The 21,616-nt window shown below is 44.8% G+C and overlaps 2 protein-coding genes across 3 annotated transcripts; both read left to right on the top strand.

The window, feature by feature from the left end:
* The first annotated feature begins 5,090 nt into the window (after positions 1-5,090).
* On the top strand, positions 5,091-15,071 carry LRR1 (leucine rich repeat protein 1). 2 transcript variants are annotated; one of them, XM_038756803.1, is made up of 5 exons: positions 5,091-5,130; positions 5,419-5,694; positions 10,142-10,240; positions 12,159-12,886; positions 13,902-15,071. In XM_038756803.1, the coding sequence occupies exons 2-5, from the start codon at positions 5,452-5,454 to the stop codon at positions 14,152-14,154; spliced, it is 1,323 nt and encodes a 440-aa protein (XP_038612731.1). In that variant the 5' UTR covers positions 5,091-5,130; positions 5,419-5,451; the 3' UTR covers positions 14,155-15,071. The 2 variants fall into 2 exon arrangements, with proteins under 2 accessions (XP_038612731.1, XP_038612732.1); XM_038756804.1 differs by lacking the exon at positions 5,091-5,130 and having other exon boundaries at positions 5,389-5,694.
* Positions 15,072-17,724: 2,653 nt separating this feature from the next.
* MGAT2 (alpha-1,6-mannosyl-glycoprotein 2-beta-N-acetylglucosaminyltransferase) lies at positions 17,725-19,926 on the top strand. Its single transcript, XM_038756631.1, is given in 2 exon segments — positions 17,725-18,916; positions 18,918-19,926. Coding segments are annotated over 2 exon segments (1,311 nt in total). The 5' UTR covers positions 17,725-17,842; the 3' UTR covers positions 19,155-19,926.
* Positions 19,927-21,616: the final 1,690 nt, after the last annotated feature.

Here is a 21,616-nt window from a genome sequence, read left to right as displayed (position 1 = left end):
TCGGATAGATTTCACCATTACATATCTAATACCTTATCAAATTCTGATGGAAAACTTTTCTTTTGGACCCATCACCCTCTCCACCGCTTTCTTGTCCACCAAGAGGCCGCCTGAGGGTAAAAAAAAAACCTGAATAGAAGGTGTACTTGAATGCTTTTAGGGCCCTTATAAATACTCCCGCCTTTCATAGTTTCTTTGCCTTCTTTCCATAGACTGAAATTGATCCGTTTAACGGTCAATTCCATAGGAATTGTCTCTTTTTCCCCGTCTCAGCACTGCCTCCTGCTGGTCAGAGGGCGGAAAAACAAGCGAAGAGCCGGTGTGATAACATGAGCTGACAGTAGGAGTCGCTGGTTTGCTTAAAAAAAAAAAAAACCACGTTTGGTCCCGTTGCTCTCGTAGCTCCAAACTGCCCATCCTGAACAATCAATCAATCAATCATATTTATTGAAAGCTTACTATGTGCAGAGCACTGTACTAAGCGCTTGGGAAGTACAAATTGGCAACATATAGAGACAGTCCCTACCCAACATTGGGCTCACAGTCTAAAAGGGGGAGACAGAGCCCCCCAACAGAACAAGCAACAGAGCCTGCAGCGCCCATCTTTCTTCCACACAAAAGAACTTCCCTAACTTTTATCCTTAACCAAACTTCACCTACACTTTCTCCCACTAACTGAAGATGCTTTTACACACCTCCTAATTACATTTTAAATTATCAGCCTCCTTCCCACCTTCTTCCACTAACTGAAGATGCTTTTACACACCTCCGAATTACATTTTAAATTATCAGCCTCCTTCCCACCTTCTTCCGCGAACTGAAGATGCTTTTACACACCTCCGAATTACATTTTAAATTATCAGCCTCCTTCCCGCCTCACCTGATCTAACCTGCTGCTGCATGGCTTCCTTGGGCTCCCCCAAAAAAATATCCTGCGAATACCAGTTCTCTCCCTGCACTAGAGAATTTTAAGTGACATTGCTAACCTCACAAGTTCAGTACAAAACATCCAATATCTACTACTGTACTACTAGCAGACTAAGATAGAAGATAGAACATTTCATAGTCCATTTCATAGTGTCAAGATAGAACATTTCATAGTCCTATATGAACCCCTTACAAAATAATAAACTGATATTCAGTCCAAAGTAAGGATTTTTTTGATCAATTAATTAGACAAACTGAGGGCATCATAGAGACGTTAGCTGGAGGAATACAGCTTTGAACTATTGTACATGCAATAAGGTCACAATGCAAAAACTGCCTTCATTTCTATTATTAATAAGGGTTACTGAGGATTAATAAGAACATAATTGCAATTTAGCAATAAAAACATTGTTACTGTTGACTAGTATTCATTTTCATATTCCTGATTTCCTGTTTCATCTTCTAGACTGTGAGCCTGCTGTTGGGTAGCGACCGTCTCTATATGTTGCTAACATACTTCCCAAGCGCTTAGTACAGTGCTCTGCACACAGTAAGCGCCCAATAAATACGATTGAATGAATGAATGAATAAATATCAATCCCGATTATGATCTACTATAATCCCTTAAGCTTCACTCAATAAATACGATTGAATGAATGAATGAATGAATATCAATCCCGATTATGATCTACTATACTCCTTTAAGCTTCACTTTAATGGATTTAGAACCACCTAGAAAATTACAACAGTACTGAGTATGTCATTTCTAGTGGGATATGACATTTGACTTCATTACTTTGGACTTTGCTGTTTACTCCATTTAAACTTCTAGGATAAAAGAAAATATGTCATCACCAATCTCTTCTCTAAGAGAACAATGATCTTCTGATCGATGTCTTTATATGCAGTTTCATTAGTTAAAATAATTCTAATATGATCAGTAAGCAGGAGGAGGATTTTCCTTCTTGCTACCATCTTTTGCCCCTTATTTGCCCGATGCAGTCATCAATCGTATTTATTGAGCGCTTACTATGTGCAGAGCACTGTACTAAGCGCTTGAGTCATTGTAACAGAAGCAGGATCAGCGCCGTGACTCGTCCAGCCCATTATTCTGTCTGATGATTTGTGAGAGAACACTCAACAGTTATTCTAATACCTCTTTCTTGAATTTGGTGTGTACTTGTACTTTGTTGTTTGGATAGAGTATTTGACATGCTGTTTTGGAAACCAGTTTTTCATGACCCAGAGAGTGTTTTGGCTGAGTGGCATTCAAATTCAACGCAAAAATTCTAATTAATGAAGTGTAATAAAACGATGAATAGTTCCACACTGATTTTTTTCCCCCCAAATAGTCATGGAAGTTGTTATAAATATTAATGACTTCATGTCACATCTGAGATGGAAATTAAGCATTTGTAAATGAGTCGCATCTATTAGAGAAGTCAAATCGCATGAAATTCTTTACAAACTGGAGGCGTGACTCCCAAGCAATTGGTTACATTTGTGCAGCGCTTAGTACAGTGCTCTGCACACAGTAATAATAATAATAAATGCCATTATTATTATTATTAAAACCAAACATACGACTGATTGATTGATTCTTCTGGTGTCCTCTCCCAAGCGCTGAGGGCAGCGCTCGACAACCACGATGAAGTGACTGAGTGACGAGGGCCCAACCGGCCTCCCTTCGGATGGACAACCACCGCCGCGCCGCCATGGCGGGGGACAACGACAGCCTCCCTCGCCTCAGCCGGGGCCGGCGAAGCCTTAGCCGCCCTGCTCGGAGCCTGTCTCCCCAGCTTTGAAGCCATCATCATCATCATCAATCGTATTTATTGAGCGCTTACTATGTGCAGAGCACCGTACTATGCGCTTGGGAAGTACAAATTGGCAATACATAGAGACAGTCCCTACCCAACAGTGGGCTCACAGTCTAAAAGGACTGTCATCATTCTCATCATCAATCATCAATCGTATTTATTGAGCGCTTACTATGTGCAGAGCACTATACTAAGCGCTTGGGAAGTACAAATTGGCAATATATAGAGACAGTCCCTACCCAACAGTGGGCTCACAGTCTAAAAGGACTGTCATCATCCTCATCATCAATCATCAATCGTATTTATTGAGCGCTCACTATGTGCAGAGCACTGTACTAAGCGCTTGGGAAGTCCAGATTGGCAACATCTAGAGACAGTCCCTACCCAACAGTGGGCTCACAGTCTAAAAGGGGGAGACAGAGAACAAAACCAAACATACTAACAAAATAAAATAAATAGAATACATATGTACAAGTAAAATAATAGAGTAACAAATATGTACAAACATATGCATATATACAGGTGCTGTGGGGAAGCGAAGGAGGTAAGACGGTGGGGATGGAGAGGGGGACGAGGGGGAGAGGAAGGAAGGGGCTTAGTCTGGGAAGGCCTCCTGGAGGAGGTGAGCTCTCAGTAGGGCCTTGAAGGGAGGAAGAGAGTGAGCTTGATGGGTGGGCAGAGGGAGCCCCTTCCTTTCTCTCCCCCTCGTGCCCCTCTCCATCCCCCCCATCTTACCTCCTTCCCTTCCCCACAGCACCTGTATATATGGATATATGTTTGTACATATTTATTACTCTATTTATTTATTTATTTATTTTACTTGTACATATCTATCCTATTTATTTTATTTTGTTAGTATGTTTGGTTTTGTGCCCTGTCTCCCCCTTTTAGACTGTGAGCCCACTGTTGGGTAGGGACCGTCTCTAGATGTTGCCAACTTGTACTTCCCAAGCGCTTAGTACAGTGCTCCGCACACGGTAAGCGCTCAATAAATACGATTGATGATGATGATGATTGCTCTATTTATTTGTTTATTTTATTCGTACATATCTATTCTATTTTATTTTGTTAGTATGTTTGGTTTTGTGCCCCGTCTCCCCCTTTTAGACTGTGAGCCCACTGTTGGGCAGGGACTGTCTCTCTATGTCGCCAGCTTGTACTTCCCAAGCGCTTCGTCCAGTGCTCCGCACACAGTAAGCGCTCAATAAATACGATTGATGATGACGCGGGCCGGGGGGTCGACGGCGGGACACAGTACAGTGCTCTGCACATAGTAAGCGCTCAATAAATACGATTGATTGATTGATTGATTGATTGACATTGAATCACATTGATTGATTGACATAGTAAGCGCTCAATAAATACGATTGATTGATTGATTGATTGATTGACATTGAATCACATTGATTGATTGACATAGTAAGCGCTCAATAAATACGATTGACTGATTGATTGATTGATTGATTGATTGATTGATTGACAGGCGAGATAAAAGATTTACCGAGTGGCGCTGACGGGAACTTTCTAGAGGAGCTGAAGTTTGGACCGTGAGCCCACCGTCGGGTAGGGACCGTCTCTCGATGTTGCCAACTTGGACTTCCCAAGCGCTTAGTGCATAGTAAGCGATCAATAAATACGACTGATTGATTGATTGAGGGGGATTAAAACGAAACGACTCGTGAGGGGAGGCGCGTCGGGCCGCCTCGCCGCGCGCGCCCGCTGAGGCGCGGCCCACCGCCCCGCTGAGGCGCGCGCGCGCGAAGAAGAAGGCGGGAAGGAGGCCGGCCGGGGCGGTGCGGTCCGGTCCGGTCCGGTCCGGTCCGGTCCGGTCCGGTCTGGTCTCGGGCCCCGCCGCCGCCGCCCGCTGAGGCGCGGCCCACCGCCCCGCTGAGGCGCGCGCGCGAAGAAGAAGAAGGCGGGAAGGAGGCCGGCCGGCCGGGGCGGTCCGGTCCGGTCCGGTCCGGTCCGGTCCGGTCCGGTCCGGTCTCGGGCCCCGCCGCCGCCATGAGGCTGCAGTGCGATGTGGAAGATTTACCGAGTGGCGCTGACGGGAACTTTCTAGAGGAGCTGAAGTTTGGACCGTGAGCCCACCGTCGGGTAGGGACCGTCTCTCGATGTTGCCAACTTGGACTTCCCAAGCGCTTAGTGCATAGTAAGAGCTCAATAAATACGACTGATTGATTGACTGAGGGGGATTAAAACGAAACGACTCGTGAGGGGAGGCGCGTCGGGCCGCCTCGCCGCGCGCGCGCGCGCGCCCGCTGAGGCGCGGCCCACCGCCCCGCTGAGGCGCGCGCGCGCGAAGAAGAAGGCGGGAAGGAGGCCGGCCGGCCGGGGCGGTGCGGTCCGGTCCGGTCCGGTCCGGTCCGGTCCGGTCTGGTCTGGTCTCGGGCCCCGCCGCCGCCGCCCGCTGAGGCGCGGCCCACCGCCCCGCTGAGGCGCGCGCGCGAAGAAGAAGAAGAAGAAGGCGGGAAGGAGGCCGGCCGGCCGGGGCGGTCCGGTCCGGTCCGGTCCGGTCTGGTCTGGTCTCGGGCCCCGCCGCCGCCGCCCGCTGAGGCGCGGCCCACCGCCCCGCTGAGGCGCGCGCGCGAAGAAGAAGAAGAAGAAGGCGGGAAGGAGGCCGGCCGGGGCGGGGCGGTCCGGTCCGGTCCGGTCCGGTCCGGTCCGGTCCGGTCTGGTCTCGGGCCTCGCCGCCGCCGCCGCCATGAGGCTGCAGTGCGATGTGGAGGTGGTGAGCCGGCAGCTGCCCAGCTTGGGGCTGAGGCCCCGGGCCCGGCCCGCCCGCGCCCTGCTCGCCCTGGGCCGACAGGCGGACAAGGCGGCGGCGGCGGCGAAGGCGCCTCGGCCCAGCGGCGGCGGCGGGAGGGCCGGGCCCGGAGGCCTCCCTGGCGGCGGCGTCTACCTGGTGATCAGCACCCTGAAGGACAAGGTTGGGGCCCGCTACAAGGTGAGCCGGGAAAGACGAGGGCGGGCGCGGGATGATGCTCACGGCGACCCTTCCCTCTCCCCTGCCGGAACGCTGTGTATTTAGATGCAGGCATAGATATTACATTATATTATTACATATCACATTATACGCGTTATACTATATATTACAAACTATGTTATATATTATATGCTATGTTGTGTATTATGTTATATATTATATGCTACGTTCTATATTATATATATATATTACCTACTATGTGATGTATTTTATCATATATATTGTGTGCTGTGTTGTGTATTATGTATCATATACTATGTTGTGTGTTATAGCATATGTATTATATGCTCTGTTATATATTATATACTGTGTTATATATCATGTATATTATATACTATGTTATATATTATGTGCTATGCAGCATATTATATATTGTATACTGTGTTATGTATTATATCATATATTATATACTATGTTATATATTATATCATATATTATATACTATGTTATATGTCATGTCATATATATTATATGCTATGTTGTATATTACATATATGTCATATACTATGCTATATATTATATCATATATATTATACACTATGTTCTATATTATATAGTATATGCTATGTTATATATTAGATCATATATATTACATGCTATGTTATATATTATATCATATGCTATGTTGTATATTATATATTAGATACCGTGTTATATATTGTTATGTATATTATATGCTGTGTTATATATTATATTTTACATATTATATACTATGTTATATATTATATATTATATACTATGTTAGATATTATATTATATTCAGTCATATATATGCCACAGTGATGGCGTTAAGCACTTACTATGTGCCAAGCACTGTTTTAAGCGCTGGAGAGGCTACAGGGTGATCAGGTTGGCCCATGAGGGGCTCCCAGTCTTCACCCCCATTTTCCAGATGAGGTAACAATCAATCAATCGTATTTATTGAGAGCTTACTGTGTGCAGAGCACTGTACAAAGTGCTTGGGAAGTACAAGTCGGCAACATATAGAGACAGTCCCTACCCAACAGTGGGCTCACAGTCTCACAGAGAAGTGAAATGACGCGAGTCACTTAAAAAAAATAATGGCATTTATTAAGCGCTTACTATGTGCAAAGCACTGTTCTGAGCGCTGAGGAGGTTACAAGGCGATCAAGTTGTCCCACCTGGGTTCACAGTCTTCATCCCCATTGTCCAGATGAGGGAACTGAGGCCCAGAGAAGTTAAGTGACTTGCCCAAAGTCACACAGCTGACAGTTGGTGGAGTCGGGATTCGAACCTATGACCTCTGACTCCAAAGCCCGGGCTCTTTCCACTGAGCCACGCTGCTTCTCGACTTAACTTCTCTGTGCTTCAGTTACCTCATCTGTAAAATGGGGATGAAGACCGTGAGCCCCAGGTGGGACAACCTGATCACCTTGTATCCTCCCCAGCGCTTAGAACAGTGCTTTGCACATAGTAAGCGCTTAAGAAATGCCATCATTATCATTATTAAGTGGCAGAGCCGGAATTTGAACCCATGACCTCCGACTCCAAAGCCCGGGCTCTTTCCACTGAGCCACACTGCTTCTCTTCTAGAGAAGACACACTCTTCTAGACTGTGAGCCCGCTGTTGGGTAGGGACCGTCTCCATATGTTGCCAACTTGTACTTCCCAAACGCTTAGTACAGTTCTGTGCACACAGTAAGCGCTCAATCAGTATGATTGAATGAATGAATGAATGAATGCCGGGCCCCATATGTACACATATATACGGATGTGTGTATATGTATCATTTTGTAATTCTGTTTTAATGGTATACATTAATTCAGTCATATTGATTGAGCGCTTACTGTGTGCACAACACTGTACTAAACGCTTGGGAAGTACAATTCGGCAACAGAGTCAGTCCTACGCAACAACAGGCTCACAGTCTAGAAGGGGAAGACAGACAACAAAACAGTAACAGCAAAATAGATAAATAGAGTTATAGATATATGCACATCATTAATAAAATAGAATAATAAATATGTACAAATATACACAAGTGCTGTGGGATGGACCATTCTACTTGTTTTGTTGTGTGTCTCCCCCTTCTAGACTGTGAGCCCGTAGTTGGGTAGGGACCGTCTCTATCTGTTGCCGAATTGTACTTCCCAAGCGCTTAGTACAGTGCTCTGCACACAGGAACTGCTCAATAAATACGATTGACTGAATAAATGACCCACTTGGCTCCTCGGCCCCGGTCCTCGCCTCTCGCGGCGACCCCAGAAGGGTTGGGTAAGGACCATCTCTATATGTTGCCGACCTGTACTTCCCAAGCGCGTAGTACAGTGCCCTGCACACATTAAGCGCTCAATAAATGCGACTGAATGAATGATGGTTTTCTCTCCTTCAGCCTCCCTCACCTCCCCCTTCCCTCTTCTTTCCCGTGAGAAGCAGCGTGACCTAGTGACCAGAGCCCGGACATGGGTTCTAATTCCGCCTTCTCCACTTGCCCGTTAATGTGACCTTGGGTGAGTCGTTTCACCTCCTCTGGGCCTCAGTTCCCTCATCAGCAAAATAGGGATTCAGTACCTGTCCTCCTTCCTACTTAAACCGGAGCCCCGTTGTGGGACCTGATCATCTTTTTCTTATCCCAGTGCTTAGTGCAGTGCTTGACACACAGCGAGCGCTTAACAAATGCTGTTATTGTTTTATCGTCGTCGTTTTTCCCTTCCCTCATTTCCTGCCCTGCGCAATGATGATGATGGTATTTAAGCACTTACTATGTGCCAAGCACTGTTCTGAGCCCAACCCTGGCCCCCTCAGTGTTTCTGTTTGACATGGGGCATTTTGATTAAACTTCTGAACGTTCACCTTGCACGAACCCAAACTGCAGCATTGTACTTGGTATTTTAGTATTGGTGTAAGCTCCTTATGGGCAGGGAACATATCTAGCAAGTTTGTTATAGTGTATCATCATCATCAGTGTTATTTACTGGGCGCGTACTGTGTGCAGAACACTGTACTAAACGCATGGGAGAATACAAACCAACAGAGTTGGTAGACGTGTTTTTTGCTCACAACGAGTTTAAAGTCCAGAAGGGGAGACTGTACTCCCCCAAGCACTTAGTACAGTGCTCCGCACAGAGTAGGCACCCAATAAATGTGACTGGTGCAGCAACATGTTGGGGCAAAAAAGCAACTTCAAATTAAAGAAATATCCCGTTTAAATTTCGCCAACTAATTCCATACCAATGTTGCATGATGATGCGTCTGGTGGCAGGGAGTTTAATGAAGTTGTGTTTTTTTCAGACTTTATTGAAACTCTGCCCTGTTCACAGCCGGGCCCAAGGTCTGCCCTAGTTCCTTGGCCTCTGGACCGGTGCCACTTTGCCTCACCAGAATGTGATATTTTCAAGAAAAAGATTTAGGCAAATAGATGTTATAAACTTGTTGCACATTTTACAGATGAGATACAATCTGTATGATTGTTGTAAGCAGGGATGTTGTTTTAAAAAGCTGATCCCAGACAACTGGTGTAAAACCAGGTGGGCCACAGGTTCGGCAGGTGGGAGTTACAGGCTGGGGAAATGGAAACTTGATTTTCTCAAAGTTGTAAAATAATAGCGAAACTTGAAAATGTTAGCAAACTAGCAGTAACAAGTTTGCTGAATTAACATTTCTAAAGAGATTCTTAATGCCCGTTTTTTAAGAAGTCAGGGAAACAGAATACAAACCCTTTACTCATAAATCTGTTCAGAATTAGCTGGGTGAGCTCTGCTGACGTAATTGATGTTGCACAAACCAGGAAAGTAACCACCATTGCACATTTTGGCTTCGGTCCCACTCCGAACATAGGCTTTGGTGGGGAAAGAAAAAGGAGAGGAGATCCTGAAGAAGGGGTTGAGCTAAATGACCGTTTAAATGCTTCGAGGAGCTTGGTGACAGTTGTTTTTGTGACAAGTGAACAGTATGTTCATTTGCCACAAAGTGATGTGCTGAATTTCCATAGTGTCCTGTAACCCTACACTCTACAAACCACTTTTATTTCGTGGATAATAAAGTGGACTGATGTTTAATTCAACAGATTAACTGTGCCAATCCATCAGAAAATCCTCTCGTTCAAACAATCAAAATAACAATGTGTGTGTGTAACCTCTTTGGCACGGTTCTGCAACAGCTGCAAGTCCACGGCAGTAGTTTCTGTTGAGCTGAATAATCTTTTGTGCTCGATTAATGCATCTGGGTCTGGATTTACCTTTCAAACATAAAAGCTTAGTGTACCATTTGAAGCAGGGAGGGAAGAACTAATCCTTTAGATCATTGCAAGCTTTCAGAAGGCATGTCCACCCAACTTTAGAAATCTTAACCATTGTGAGTTTTTTTCATAATGAGGACAAAACTGTCCCAATTCTTGTTAAAAAAAAAATTCTGTGTGATTATGTTCCTTGTGTTTGTGTCAAAACAGTTGAGAGAAAACATTGAGCAGTTCTTTACCAAATATGTGGAGGAAGGAAAAGCCACAGTCCGATTGAAGGAGCCTGCTGTTGATGTCTGTCTCAGTAAGGTAGGGGCTTGAATGGAATTTCCCTTTAAAAGTTTTGTCTCCCCGAGTTTAAGAAGAGAAAACCTGGGATCTTTCTTCCATGTTTTCAAGACCTGTGACGTCCCTCAAACTCTACATGTTTAGTAATCATAAGCAGCACTTTCTGTCTGTTTCTTTTCACAGTTTTATATGTGGTATTCTTGCATCATTTTAAATTTCCCTAAGCCCAGGATATAAAGACTTCATTCACATCCCAAATTTGATTCCTCAAGTGATACCTTGTTAAACTTCCCTGGGGCAGCCCCAGCTTTTCCCAGCTCTATGGCTCTGTTGCCCAGTTTGAAAATTATTAATTTCTAAGAAAACATCCATCAGCTTCGAAAGGTGGTATTCGGTCCTCAAAGAAATCCTATTTTCAATTATCCATGCTCCTAAGGGAGAATCATCTTAAACCTGCAAGCATTGGGGTAAGCCAGATTTAACCACCAATTAAGTATCTCTTTTCTAAACCATTTATGGGGTCTGTTGACAAGGAGCAATATGGATGACTGAGTCAGTTATTTCTCTCACTCTTTAAAGATAAAGCAGTACGGCCTTTCGTAGGGGCTTTCTGACTGGCCTAAGTGCACGCATGACTGACTGTTATTATTATTATTATTATTATTATTATTATTATTATTATTGTTATTTTTCCCCTTCTAATTCTCGATTTCCCAATCCTCCCCATACCTCACACTATCTCACTTGGGCCCCACGGCCACAATAACTGGCAGTGGAGTTGGGGGCCTGGGTCAGAGTGGTGGAAAAACCTGAATTACTGGAAACTTAGTAACTTGTACTGACTCTGAAGTCAGGTTGGAAATGGGACTAGTGATCCATCTCTTCGCTTATGTTTTCTTTGTCTCCTTGGCTCAGTCATCCTGAATATCAGTTAGGTTAATTAGTCTTTGACTTCCCAAGGGATATTTGGGGCCAAGAACTATTGTCTGCTGAAAATTTATGGTAAAAAAATGAAGCTCACCATTGAGGTATCTTCTTCATCCTTTTGCTTCTGAGGCGATATAGGTTGACTTATCCATTCACTTCTAGCTGCCTGTATCCGAAAGGATGTTAATGCAGAGTTAGACTAGAGTTTGATGCTCCCCTTTTCCTTAAACTCTCCTGGAGTAGATTGTACTGTAATGCAGAAAATTCTAAATCAGTCCAGAAAAATCTCTATGGCTTGAGAATTATCGTGGTCTTCATAGTCTTTGTTAGAATCACAATTGAAATTTGCTGATACCTCAGGAAAGTCACTAACATGTAACACTTTCGTATACAGACCAACCGAGCTTTATGTTTTGAGGAGCATCAGTAGGCATAAAAATATATTGGCACTCAGAGTGCTACAAAAACAACTTTCCAAGACATTTTGCAGCAAAAGAAAAAATTTGGAGGCAGGAGAAATAAAATATTGGATTTTTTTAAATGTGTGTTTCATGATATGATTTCAGAAGTTGATCTTTCTTTTCTTTTTTTACAAAAATTGGCCATCTCTGTGTTTCAGCCTAGGAAATGAGCAAGTGATTCACTCAAGATGTAAGATAGGTAAAATGGTCTTTAGGAATGTAGCAAATGTTCAGGTACAAATTTTAAAATGTGGAACTCATTGCTGTTTTCTAGCTTCACTCTTCACTCTTAAATCTATTCATTTCTATTTGAACTATGTAACACACCCTTTAGTTCATTGTGATGAACGGGGTCTTGTTCTTTTTTGTCTATTTTACTGAAATGAAAATGAGTAGCTATTAAAAAGTCTCAAGTTAATTTTCAAAATAGTTCTCGCTATTGTTTATTTTTCCAGGAAGAGTAGCTGTATGTGCCTAAAGTTTTAAATTGAAACTTACAATTGTGTAATTAGGTTGATGACGGTGATGAAGATGATTATTGTTTCTCTTAGGCCAATTCCAGCAATTTAAAGAATTTCCTTTCAGCTGTGAGACTGGCACACCGAGGCTGTGATGTTGAAGCCATACCGCCACTGAGCCTGGTACCAGTGAAGACTTCAGAAGTTGAGAAGCTTAAAACTAAAATGATCATTACCTCCAAAAAGGACTATCCTCTAACCAGAAACTTCCCTTATTCTCTGGAACATCTTCAGACTTCCTATTGCAAGCTTGCCAGGGTGGATATGCGCATGCTTTGTCTGAAAAAGCTTAGGAAACTAGACCTGAGCCACAACCATATAAAAAAGCTGCCAGCAACAATCGGGGACCTAGTCAACCTTCAAGAACTTAATCTGAGTGACAATCACTTGGAGACATTCAGCGTAGCTTTGTGTAGTTCCACCCTCCAGAAATCTCTACAGAGTTTGGACCTCAGCCAGAACAAAATCAAAGCGCTCCCTGTGCAGTTTTGCCAGTTGCGGGAACTTATATATTTAAAACTTGATGATAACGAATTGATTCGTTTTCCATTCAAGATCGGGCAGTTGAGTAATTTACGTTTCCTGTCGGCGTCTTGCAACAAACTCCCATTTTTGCCCAGTGACTTTAAAAAGTTATCCCTTGAGAACTTGGATCTTTTTGGAAACCCCTTTGAACAGCCTAATCTGCTAGTTCCTACTATTCAGCTGAAAATACCATTAACTTTATTGGAGTCTTCTGCACGAGCAACAAAAGATTACAGGTGAGGGATGAGGGCCTTTGGGGTGTTTTGAAATTTCTTCTAGCTTTACTATTCCTGAAGAGTAGTAGAGATTTGGCATCTGTTCACTTTCACGGTGTCTTTGCTTGAAAAGACAACATGGTTTGAAGGGGGTCTTTATGTGAGTAACGTGAGCGGGACCTGAATATTTTAACTTGTAAAGAAGGCCAGAGTGAAAGGTAGTTACAGCCCACTATTGTGATTTACTCTGACACTTAGGCTTGTACTAGCGGTACTTTTAGAGCATGAGTTCCCCAAGGGACAGGGACCGTGTCCTTCCCATCTATTCTTTTACCCACTCTATAAGGCAAACGCTTAATAAAAATTATTAAGGAAGCAGCGAGGCCTAGTAGAAAAACATGGGCCTGGAAATCAGAAGACCTGGGTTTTAATCCTGCTTGTGTGACCACGGGTAGGTCACTTCTCTGTGCCTCAGTTCCCTCGTTTGCAAAATGGAAATTAAGCACCGGTTCTCTCTCCTTCTTAGACCGTGAACCCCTATAGGGGACTTGATTATCTCGAATCTATCCCAGTGCTTAGTACAGTGCTTGGCACAGTGCACTTAATCAATAAATCAATCAATCGTATTTATTGAGCGCTTACTGTGTGCAGAGCACTGTACTAAGCGCTTGGGAAGTACAAGCTGGCAACATAGACGGTCCCTACCCAACAGTGAGCTCACAGTCTAGAACTTAACAAATGCTATTATTATTCACTAAATAAATGCTGCTATGTAATGAATTATTTACTCTTGCAGTTAGTCTTGAACCAGCAATACTTTATTCTTTTGCCATTGACCTGGATGATGGATTGGAGAACAGGTCACATGTTGAAATTCTTAAGGAACCTTTCCATACTTTGTGTGAGGTTGAGAACACACATGTAGACCGTGGATGAGGGAGTAGAAGTGTTACACGTGGTAATATGCAATAGAAGTTATGTACCTAGTGATTTTTTAACTACAAGATACTTTGTTTTTAAATTCCTTTTCCGACAGGATTCCATATGGTCCTCATATTGTTCCTTCTCATCTCTGTCAAGATTTGGATACATCAAAAACTTGTGAATGTGGGAGATCATGTGTAAGCTGTTTCATCCAAGCGACTGTCACCATGAATCTTCACCACGTGTCCCACACCGTAGTCCTGGTAGACAATATGGGAGGAACAGAAGCACCTATTATCTGCTACTTTTGTTCCCTACACTGTTATTCCCAATTTTTGGATCGCTCATTGCAGAGTAATAGGTGACGGCACAGAACTGAAGGAAATGCTACCAAGCGATACATTTAGAGTCTAGAAGTCTAAAGGATAAGCTCATCACCTTATCTCAAATTATGGAAGTTGGACAGCGTCAACTTGTGGGGGAAACAAACTTTGTCAACTGGTTTGGCAGGAAGGGTGCTTTTATATAATAGTTCTCATAATGCATGAAGGAAACACATATGTGACACTACGTGCGCACAAAACCATTCCTTCTGACACTGATCCAGACAGACGTACGTTGTCGGAAGAAAGTTCCTTCATTCTTCTGTCACCTTCCACCCGAAATGTGAACTGAACACATGCATTATGAAAAAACTGTACTTTTTTGTAAATTTAGTCTTTTTGGCATTTTCTGAAGTACTAATTGATTTTCATTATCAGGCTTTGGTTAAGAGCTTCATGGACTAAATTCCCGTAAGTTGTTTTAGTATTCATTATTTTATGAAATCTTGCTGTTTCTAGTTGTGAGTGAGTTTGAAGAATGTGCTTCATCCCTTTTTGAAAAACAATTACCACACTCGTCAAGACCTTTTAATGCCAACTGAGGCCTGGGCCTCTCAGTTCCTTGTTCCCTAGAACTTCCTTTTACGATAGCACCATCCTCCATAACCCTTGCGAGCCACTCACTCCTGCAGGTTAAACCACAAGAATTCTTACGTATAACCGGTATATTGTGGAACATTGTACTAGTTTTTGCTTCTTTTTCACCAATATGCCAGGGAATTAATAATTACCTCAAACCGTGAAGTGGAAAACAGTGTTGCTTTGTATGTGAATTTTTTTATTTTATGATTCCTTCGGGCAGTTTCACATTCACTGCTCATTGTTTATCATTTCTAAGCCTTTTTGTAACCTTTAAAAGGTAAATGGGGAGTGTTTTTTGTATATTAAATTATTAAATACTGAAACGTCTTTATCGGTATTTTACAGATAAAATGTATAACGGTAGGATAATAGAATCTTTAACAATCTTCTTGGCTAAAAAAGTAGATGTGCTGGAAGATTTTATTTTTTTTAAATGTCACATCTCCCTAGTTCATGTTCAGTCAAGTAATAGGCTTAAGGGCAAACTTTTTTTATTAGCTCAGGGTATTAGGGTATTAGCTCACTACTGGATCCTCAAACTACTTTGGTTCTGATGACAATACACTGTAATCAATCAATCAATCAATCGTATTTATTGAGCGCTTACTATGTGCAGAGCACTGTACTAAGCGCTTGCGAAGTACAAATTGTCATCACATAGAGACAGTCCCTACCCAACAGTGGGCTCACAGTCTAAAAGGGGCTCACAGTCTAAATTGTAATTATCTATTAGCAAGTGTAACATCACCAGATTGTCACTCACATTTATATCACCTGTAAAATGAATTCTGTCAGAAGATGTGAGAGGTGTTAAACCACCTTGGGTGGTTTAACACCTCTCACATCTTCTGACAGAATTCAAACCACCTTGGGTGGTTTAGAGTAAAAAAAAAAAAAAATACTAGCTTTATTTTTCTAGTATAGACATGGCCAAGGTTAAATCAGACTCTTGCTCTCATTTGCATTTTTTACTCTTTGCATCCTGTTTAGCAAAATGCTTCTATATTTGAGGCCTAGTCTACATAATACTACTTAAAAATTTATTAGCAAAATTCATATTACAAAGGTAAGACAAAAAGTTAAATTTCACACATAATAAAAATACAATCGCCTTTATGGAAGCAAATCAAATCAATCTTTCTTGGGTGCTTACTGGGTCAGCACTGTACTAGGCTTTTGGGAAAGTACAATAGAGTTAAGTCGATGTGATCCTTGCCCTCAAGGATTTTACAGTCTGGTGGGGTAGACAGACATGAAAATACATTATAACTAGGGAAGCATTTGAATGTAAATATACAAATATTAATGCTGTAGAGGGCTTTATACGGTAGAACTCTGGAGGAGAATTAAGTAGAGGAGGTCCTTGCCCTCAGGGATTTTACAGTCTGGTTGGGGGGAGAGACAGTGCTCTGCACACAGTAAGTGCTCAATAAGTATGATTGAATGAATGTGAATTAAAGGTAGGGAAGCATTTGAATATAAAGATAGGAATATTAATGCTGTGGAGGTATTTGCAGGGTATTACACCGTAGTAGAGCATGTGTAAAGATGATGGAAAGATAAAAGATTAGTCAGGAAAGGCAAATGAATTAGTCAAATCGGCTTGATCTAAGACATGCCGTTTTACCCCCATTCCCTGAATTTTTCAGCGTGGCTCAATGGAAAGAGCACGGGCTTTGGAATCAGAGATTGTGGGTTCAAATCCCGGCTCTGCCAATTGTCAGCTGTGTGACTCTGGGCAAGTCACTTAACTTCTCTGTGCCCCAGTTATCTCATCTGTAAAATGGGGATTAAGACTGTGAGCCCCCCATGGGACAACCTGATCACCTTGTAACCTTCCCAGCGCTTAGAACAGTGCTTTGCACATAGCACTTAATAAATGCCAAAATTATTATTATTACATAAACTGGGAAAAAGTTTCACCCAATCTGGACCTCTTCCAGCCCCTATTTACAGGTGACCCAATACCCCGGTTAGGTGGGGCCGGGAGTGAAAGGTTGGGGAAAGCCATTTCTTTTAATAATGATGGCATGTATTAAGCGCTTACTATGTGCAAAGCACCGTTCTGCGCGCTGGGGAGGTTACAGAGTGATCCGGTTGTCCCGCGGGGGGCTCACAGTCTTAATCCCCATTTTACAGATGAGGGCACTGAGACCCAGAGAAGTGACTTGCCCAAAGTCACACGGCTGACAATTGGCGGAGTCGGGATTTGAACCCATGGCTTCTGACTCCAGTCAATCAATCAGTTGTATTTATTGAGCGCTTACTGTGTGCACAGCACTGTACTAAGCGCTTGGGAAGTACAAGTTGGCAACACAGAGGCAATCGTATTTATTGAGCGCTTACCATGTGCAGAGCACTGTACTAAGCGCTTGGGAAGTACAAGTTGGCAACATAGAGAGACAGTCCCTACCCAACAGTGGGCTCACAGTCTAAAAGGGGGAGACGGAGAACAGAACCAAACATACCAACAAAATAAAATAAATAGGATAGAAATGCACAAGTAAAATAGAGTAATGAATCTGTACAACCATATATCCATATATACAGGTGCTGTGGGGAAGGGAAGGAGGTAAGATGGGGGGATGGAGAGGGGGAGAGGAAGGAAGGGGCTCAGTCTGGGCCCCTCAGAACAACTTGATCACCTTGTATCCACCCCCAGCGCTTAGTACAGTGCTCTGCACCTAGTGAGCGCTTCACAAATGCCATCATCATAATAATAATAATAACGAAGGAGTAAAGCTCGTCGGGCCTGACGTGTCCCTCCCGCCCCGCCCGGCCGCTCGCGCTCCCGCGCCCGACCGGAAGGGGCGGGGCTCTTGAGCGACGGCCGCGCGGGCCAATGGGCGGGGGGCGGCGTCGGCGCGCGGCGCGGACGTGTCCGGGGAGGGCCAATCAGGAGGCGGCAGGGGCGGGGCGAGGGGGGCCGGCCGGCGGCGGCCGCCCGCGGGGCCGTCAGAGCCCGTCAGGCCCGCTGAGGGGAAGGTCGGGCCGGGGATGAGAGCGGAGGCCGCCTCCCTGTTTTTCCCTTCCGGGCCCCGCCGCCGGATGGGCCGGGATGAGGTAGCGACCCCCGCCCCCGGAGACCATGAGGCTCCGCATCTACAAGAGGAAGGTGCTGATCCTGACGCTGGTGGCGGCCGCCTGCGGCTTGGTCTTCTGGACCAGTAACGGGCGGCCGAGGAAGAATGAGGCCTTCGCCCCGCCGGTGGTGCAGGACGGGGAGACCCCCAACGGCGGCCCCGTCGGCGGCGGCGGCGGCGGCGGCGGCCTGCGCCGGCTGGCCAACGACTCAGCGGCGGCGAACAACCTGACGCTCGTCTACCGCTCCCTGGTCTACCAGCTGAACTTCGACCAGCCCCTGCGGAACGTGGGGCCCGTCGTCGGGCCCGGTCCCCCGGGCGACCTGGTCGTGGTGGTCCAGGTGCACAACCGTCCCGAGCACCTCCGCCTCCTCCTCGACTCCCTCCGCCGGGCCCGGGGCATCGGCCACGTCCTGCTCATCTTCAGCCACGACTTCTGGTCCCGGGAGATCAACCAGCTGGTGGCCGGCGTGGACTTCTGCCCCGTCCTGCAGGTGTTCTTCCCCTTCAGCGTGCAGCTGTACCCCGACGAGTTCCCGGGGCACGACCCCAAGGACTGCCCCCGGGACCTGGAGAAGGCGGCGGCCCTGAAGCGGGGCTGCCTCAACGCCGAGTACCCGGACTCCTTCGGCCACTACCGGGAGGCCCGGTTCTCCCAGACCAAGCACCACTGGTGGTGGAAGTTGCACTTCGTCTGGGAGAGGGTCAGGGTGCTGCGGGACTACGAAGGCCTCGTCCTCTTCGTGGAGGAGGACCACTACCTGGCCCCCGACTTCTACCCCGTCCTCAAGATGATGTGGGAGAAGAAGCGTCGAGAGTGTCCGGACTGCGACGTCCTGTCCCTGGGGGCCTACGCCTCGCCCCGCGGCTTCGCCGGCCACGGCGACAAGCTGGAGGTGAAAACCTGGAAGTCCACGGAGCACAACATGGGCCTGGCCCTCACCCGCCAGGCCTACGGCGACCTGATCCGCTGCACGGACGCCTTCTGCACCTACGACGACTACAACTGGGACTGGACGCTGCAGTACTTGACCAGCGCGTGTCTTCCGAAGTTCTGGAAGGTGCTGGTCCCCGAAGTCCCCCCGGATTTACCACGCCGGAGACTGCGGCATGCACCACAAGAAACCCTGCAGGCCGGCCACCCAGAGTGCCAAAATCGAATCGCTCTTGAACGGTAACCGACGGTACCTCTTTCCCGAAACTCTCAGCATCAGTAAGAGGTACTCCGTGGCCGCCATCTCCCCGCACGTGAAGAACGGAGGCTGGGGAGATATCAGGGACCACGAGCTCTGTAAGAGTTACCGCCGACTGCAGTGAAAAAAAAAACCACACCGCGAACGTCAGACGACGGGCCTCTTGGTTTGGAGCGTCTTGGCCTCGAGGGCGGACGACTGTAACGCAGGGTTTAGGGACTGGTTTCTGCTTTAATACGAATAAACGTTCTTCTAAAAGGCGTCCAAAAATAGTCATCTTTTCCAATCAGCTCTAGCTCTGGGAATTAAAAAAAAATTCCGACGGGACGGGTCGTGGGGTTTCCGGAGCGGCATTTAAAGGCTCGACACCCTCTTCCCCTCTCCACCCCCAGTTTGCCGGAAAGTAACCACGGTTCTGTTCACTGAAAACAAAGCAAATGATCTTATTAAAAATGCGTCTCTTGAAACGTTTTTATCTGGAACTTTATATGCTGTTTTCCACCTTCGGAATCTTTGAAAATCTATGAAAGATCATTTTTCAGAATGCTCCAGTAGGGGACAGCTAGGGTGTTCCTTCGCGGTTGTTAGATTATTAACAGAGCAAGCCCGGTTTCACTCTTGACACAGTTCTTTAGATGGGCATTGCCTCACTGGCTTCCTAACTTTTGAACATTTCTCCGTGTTTGTTAAACAGTGCCAGAACAGCAGAGATATTTTGCACTATTACGGGACTCTGTACTATCGTGTTGAGCTTCGGAACATTCACAAGAAGCTTTCTGGGAATGTAATTCGTTACGTTATGAAAAGCTTAAACATTGTTTTCCCTTTAATGTAGAAATATTCAATGCCTTTTTTTTTCGGTGCTGCCAAAATAAATCCACATTTTTGTATACAAAGATCCAGAATCGGTGGTTTCATCCTCTTTTTATGCCAAATTCAGCTTTCTAAAAGGCTGTTAGCATTCACCGAAAATTGAGGATGGCAGTCACTTTCAAGTTGGAAATTTCACTGTATTTAAAATTTAATAACTCCAGGACCTCAGTTTCAAATAAAGAAAAACTAACTCTTGCATGTCCTTTAGCAAGAAAACATTTGGCTTTCAAGTAAGCCAGCCATATAAAACGAACAATAAATGCCTGCTGGGTAATGGAAATGTACTCTAATTTGAATCCGAAAGCTAGAAATGATATAAAGCGTTACCATTTGTTAAAGTGAAACATTTACTAGTGTCATCAGCCTGATTTAACGGGTGATTTTTTTTTTTAAGACGGGTGCCAGCAAAAGATAAGGATTTAAGATGACTTCATATTTTAGTTGGGAGAAAAAAACTCCATTAACGGGATTACGGTGGGCAAAAAAATATGTTACAGATGATGATTCTTTGCAAGTACAGTCTATGCCGGCAAAAAAAAATAACTTCAGTCTTAACTGAAATTGGCCAGCGGTTCGGCAGAAATGATCATTCCAAAAACTCCATGCAGGCCGGTGAAGTAGACATGCGTCAAAATGAATGAATTCTGCGTGTTTAAAATACATCCACCGTATTAAGGCAGAAAAAAACTCAGAAAAATAACTTAGTGAAGCGTCATATCCCATTCTGTTCTTGAATCACCTTTCCTGGATGAGTACAATCTCCAAAAGCAAAGCAGGTTTGGGTCTGGCTTGTAGTAGGATGGCTATCTGGAGATGTCAGAGCCTGCCCAAAAGCAGTTTATTTCCAGCCTGGTCTCAGGAGTTTGGGGCTACTCTAGTTCTGAGCAGTCCAGACCAGTTGGTTGACCAGTCCTGTGGGTCTCCGAGACTGTGGAAACTGAGGCTTAGGGCTGAAATCTTCCCTTAGGATGTTCATGGTTAAGGGCTACCTTAAAATAGTCCTGAAGCCTCCAAACTGATCTAGTTTCACTGGGTCCTCAGCAAGTCAGTTCACATTCCTGGGGTACAGACCTCTCTCTTTCTTGGGCAGGAAATGCTTGTGGGTGTGTTAGGGTGAATAGCTGGATTTTTTTTTTTGTGTGTGTGTGTTTTGTTTTTGTTCTTTAACGGTATTTAAGCATTTCTGTGCCAGGCATTGTATCAAGCGGTGGGGTACATACAAGCTAAACAGGTTGGACATAGTGGCGCTCACAGCCATAATCACCATTTTACAGATGAGGTCACTGAGGCACAGAGAAGTGAAATGACTTAACCAAGGTCATAGAGCAGATAAGTGGCGAAGCGGGGATTAGAACCCAGAACCTCTGACTCCCAGGACCATGCTCTTTCCACTAGGCCATTCTTCACCTGAAGTAACTATTGCTCAGCAAAACTGGAACCTTTTAATTTTTTTATGATGGGGAGACACACTAGCGGTGTTTGATTTTTTTTTTTTAAACATTACTTATGTTTCATGGGTTATGAATACTGGAAAGGAAATTCAATTAATACCGAATAATCATTACCACAATCAGTAGGATTATATTCATTGTACAGAATAGAATGATGCCAAAATAATTGTTCCTCGTGGGGCCAACCTATCGGATTTTTAAACTGTCATAAGGAATAAAATGTGTAAATACGTTCAGTACTTGCAACCAAAGAGGCATTTTT

The sequence above is a fragment of the Tachyglossus aculeatus genome, chromosome 14 (assembly GCF_015852505.1).
Source record: "Tachyglossus aculeatus isolate mTacAcu1 chromosome 14, mTacAcu1.pri, whole genome shotgun sequence".
Lineage (NCBI taxonomy): Eukaryota > Metazoa > Chordata > Mammalia > Monotremata > Tachyglossidae > Tachyglossus > Tachyglossus aculeatus.
The sequence above is the reverse complement of the archived record's forward strand: the minus strand, read 5'-3'. Positions and strand labels throughout refer to the sequence as shown.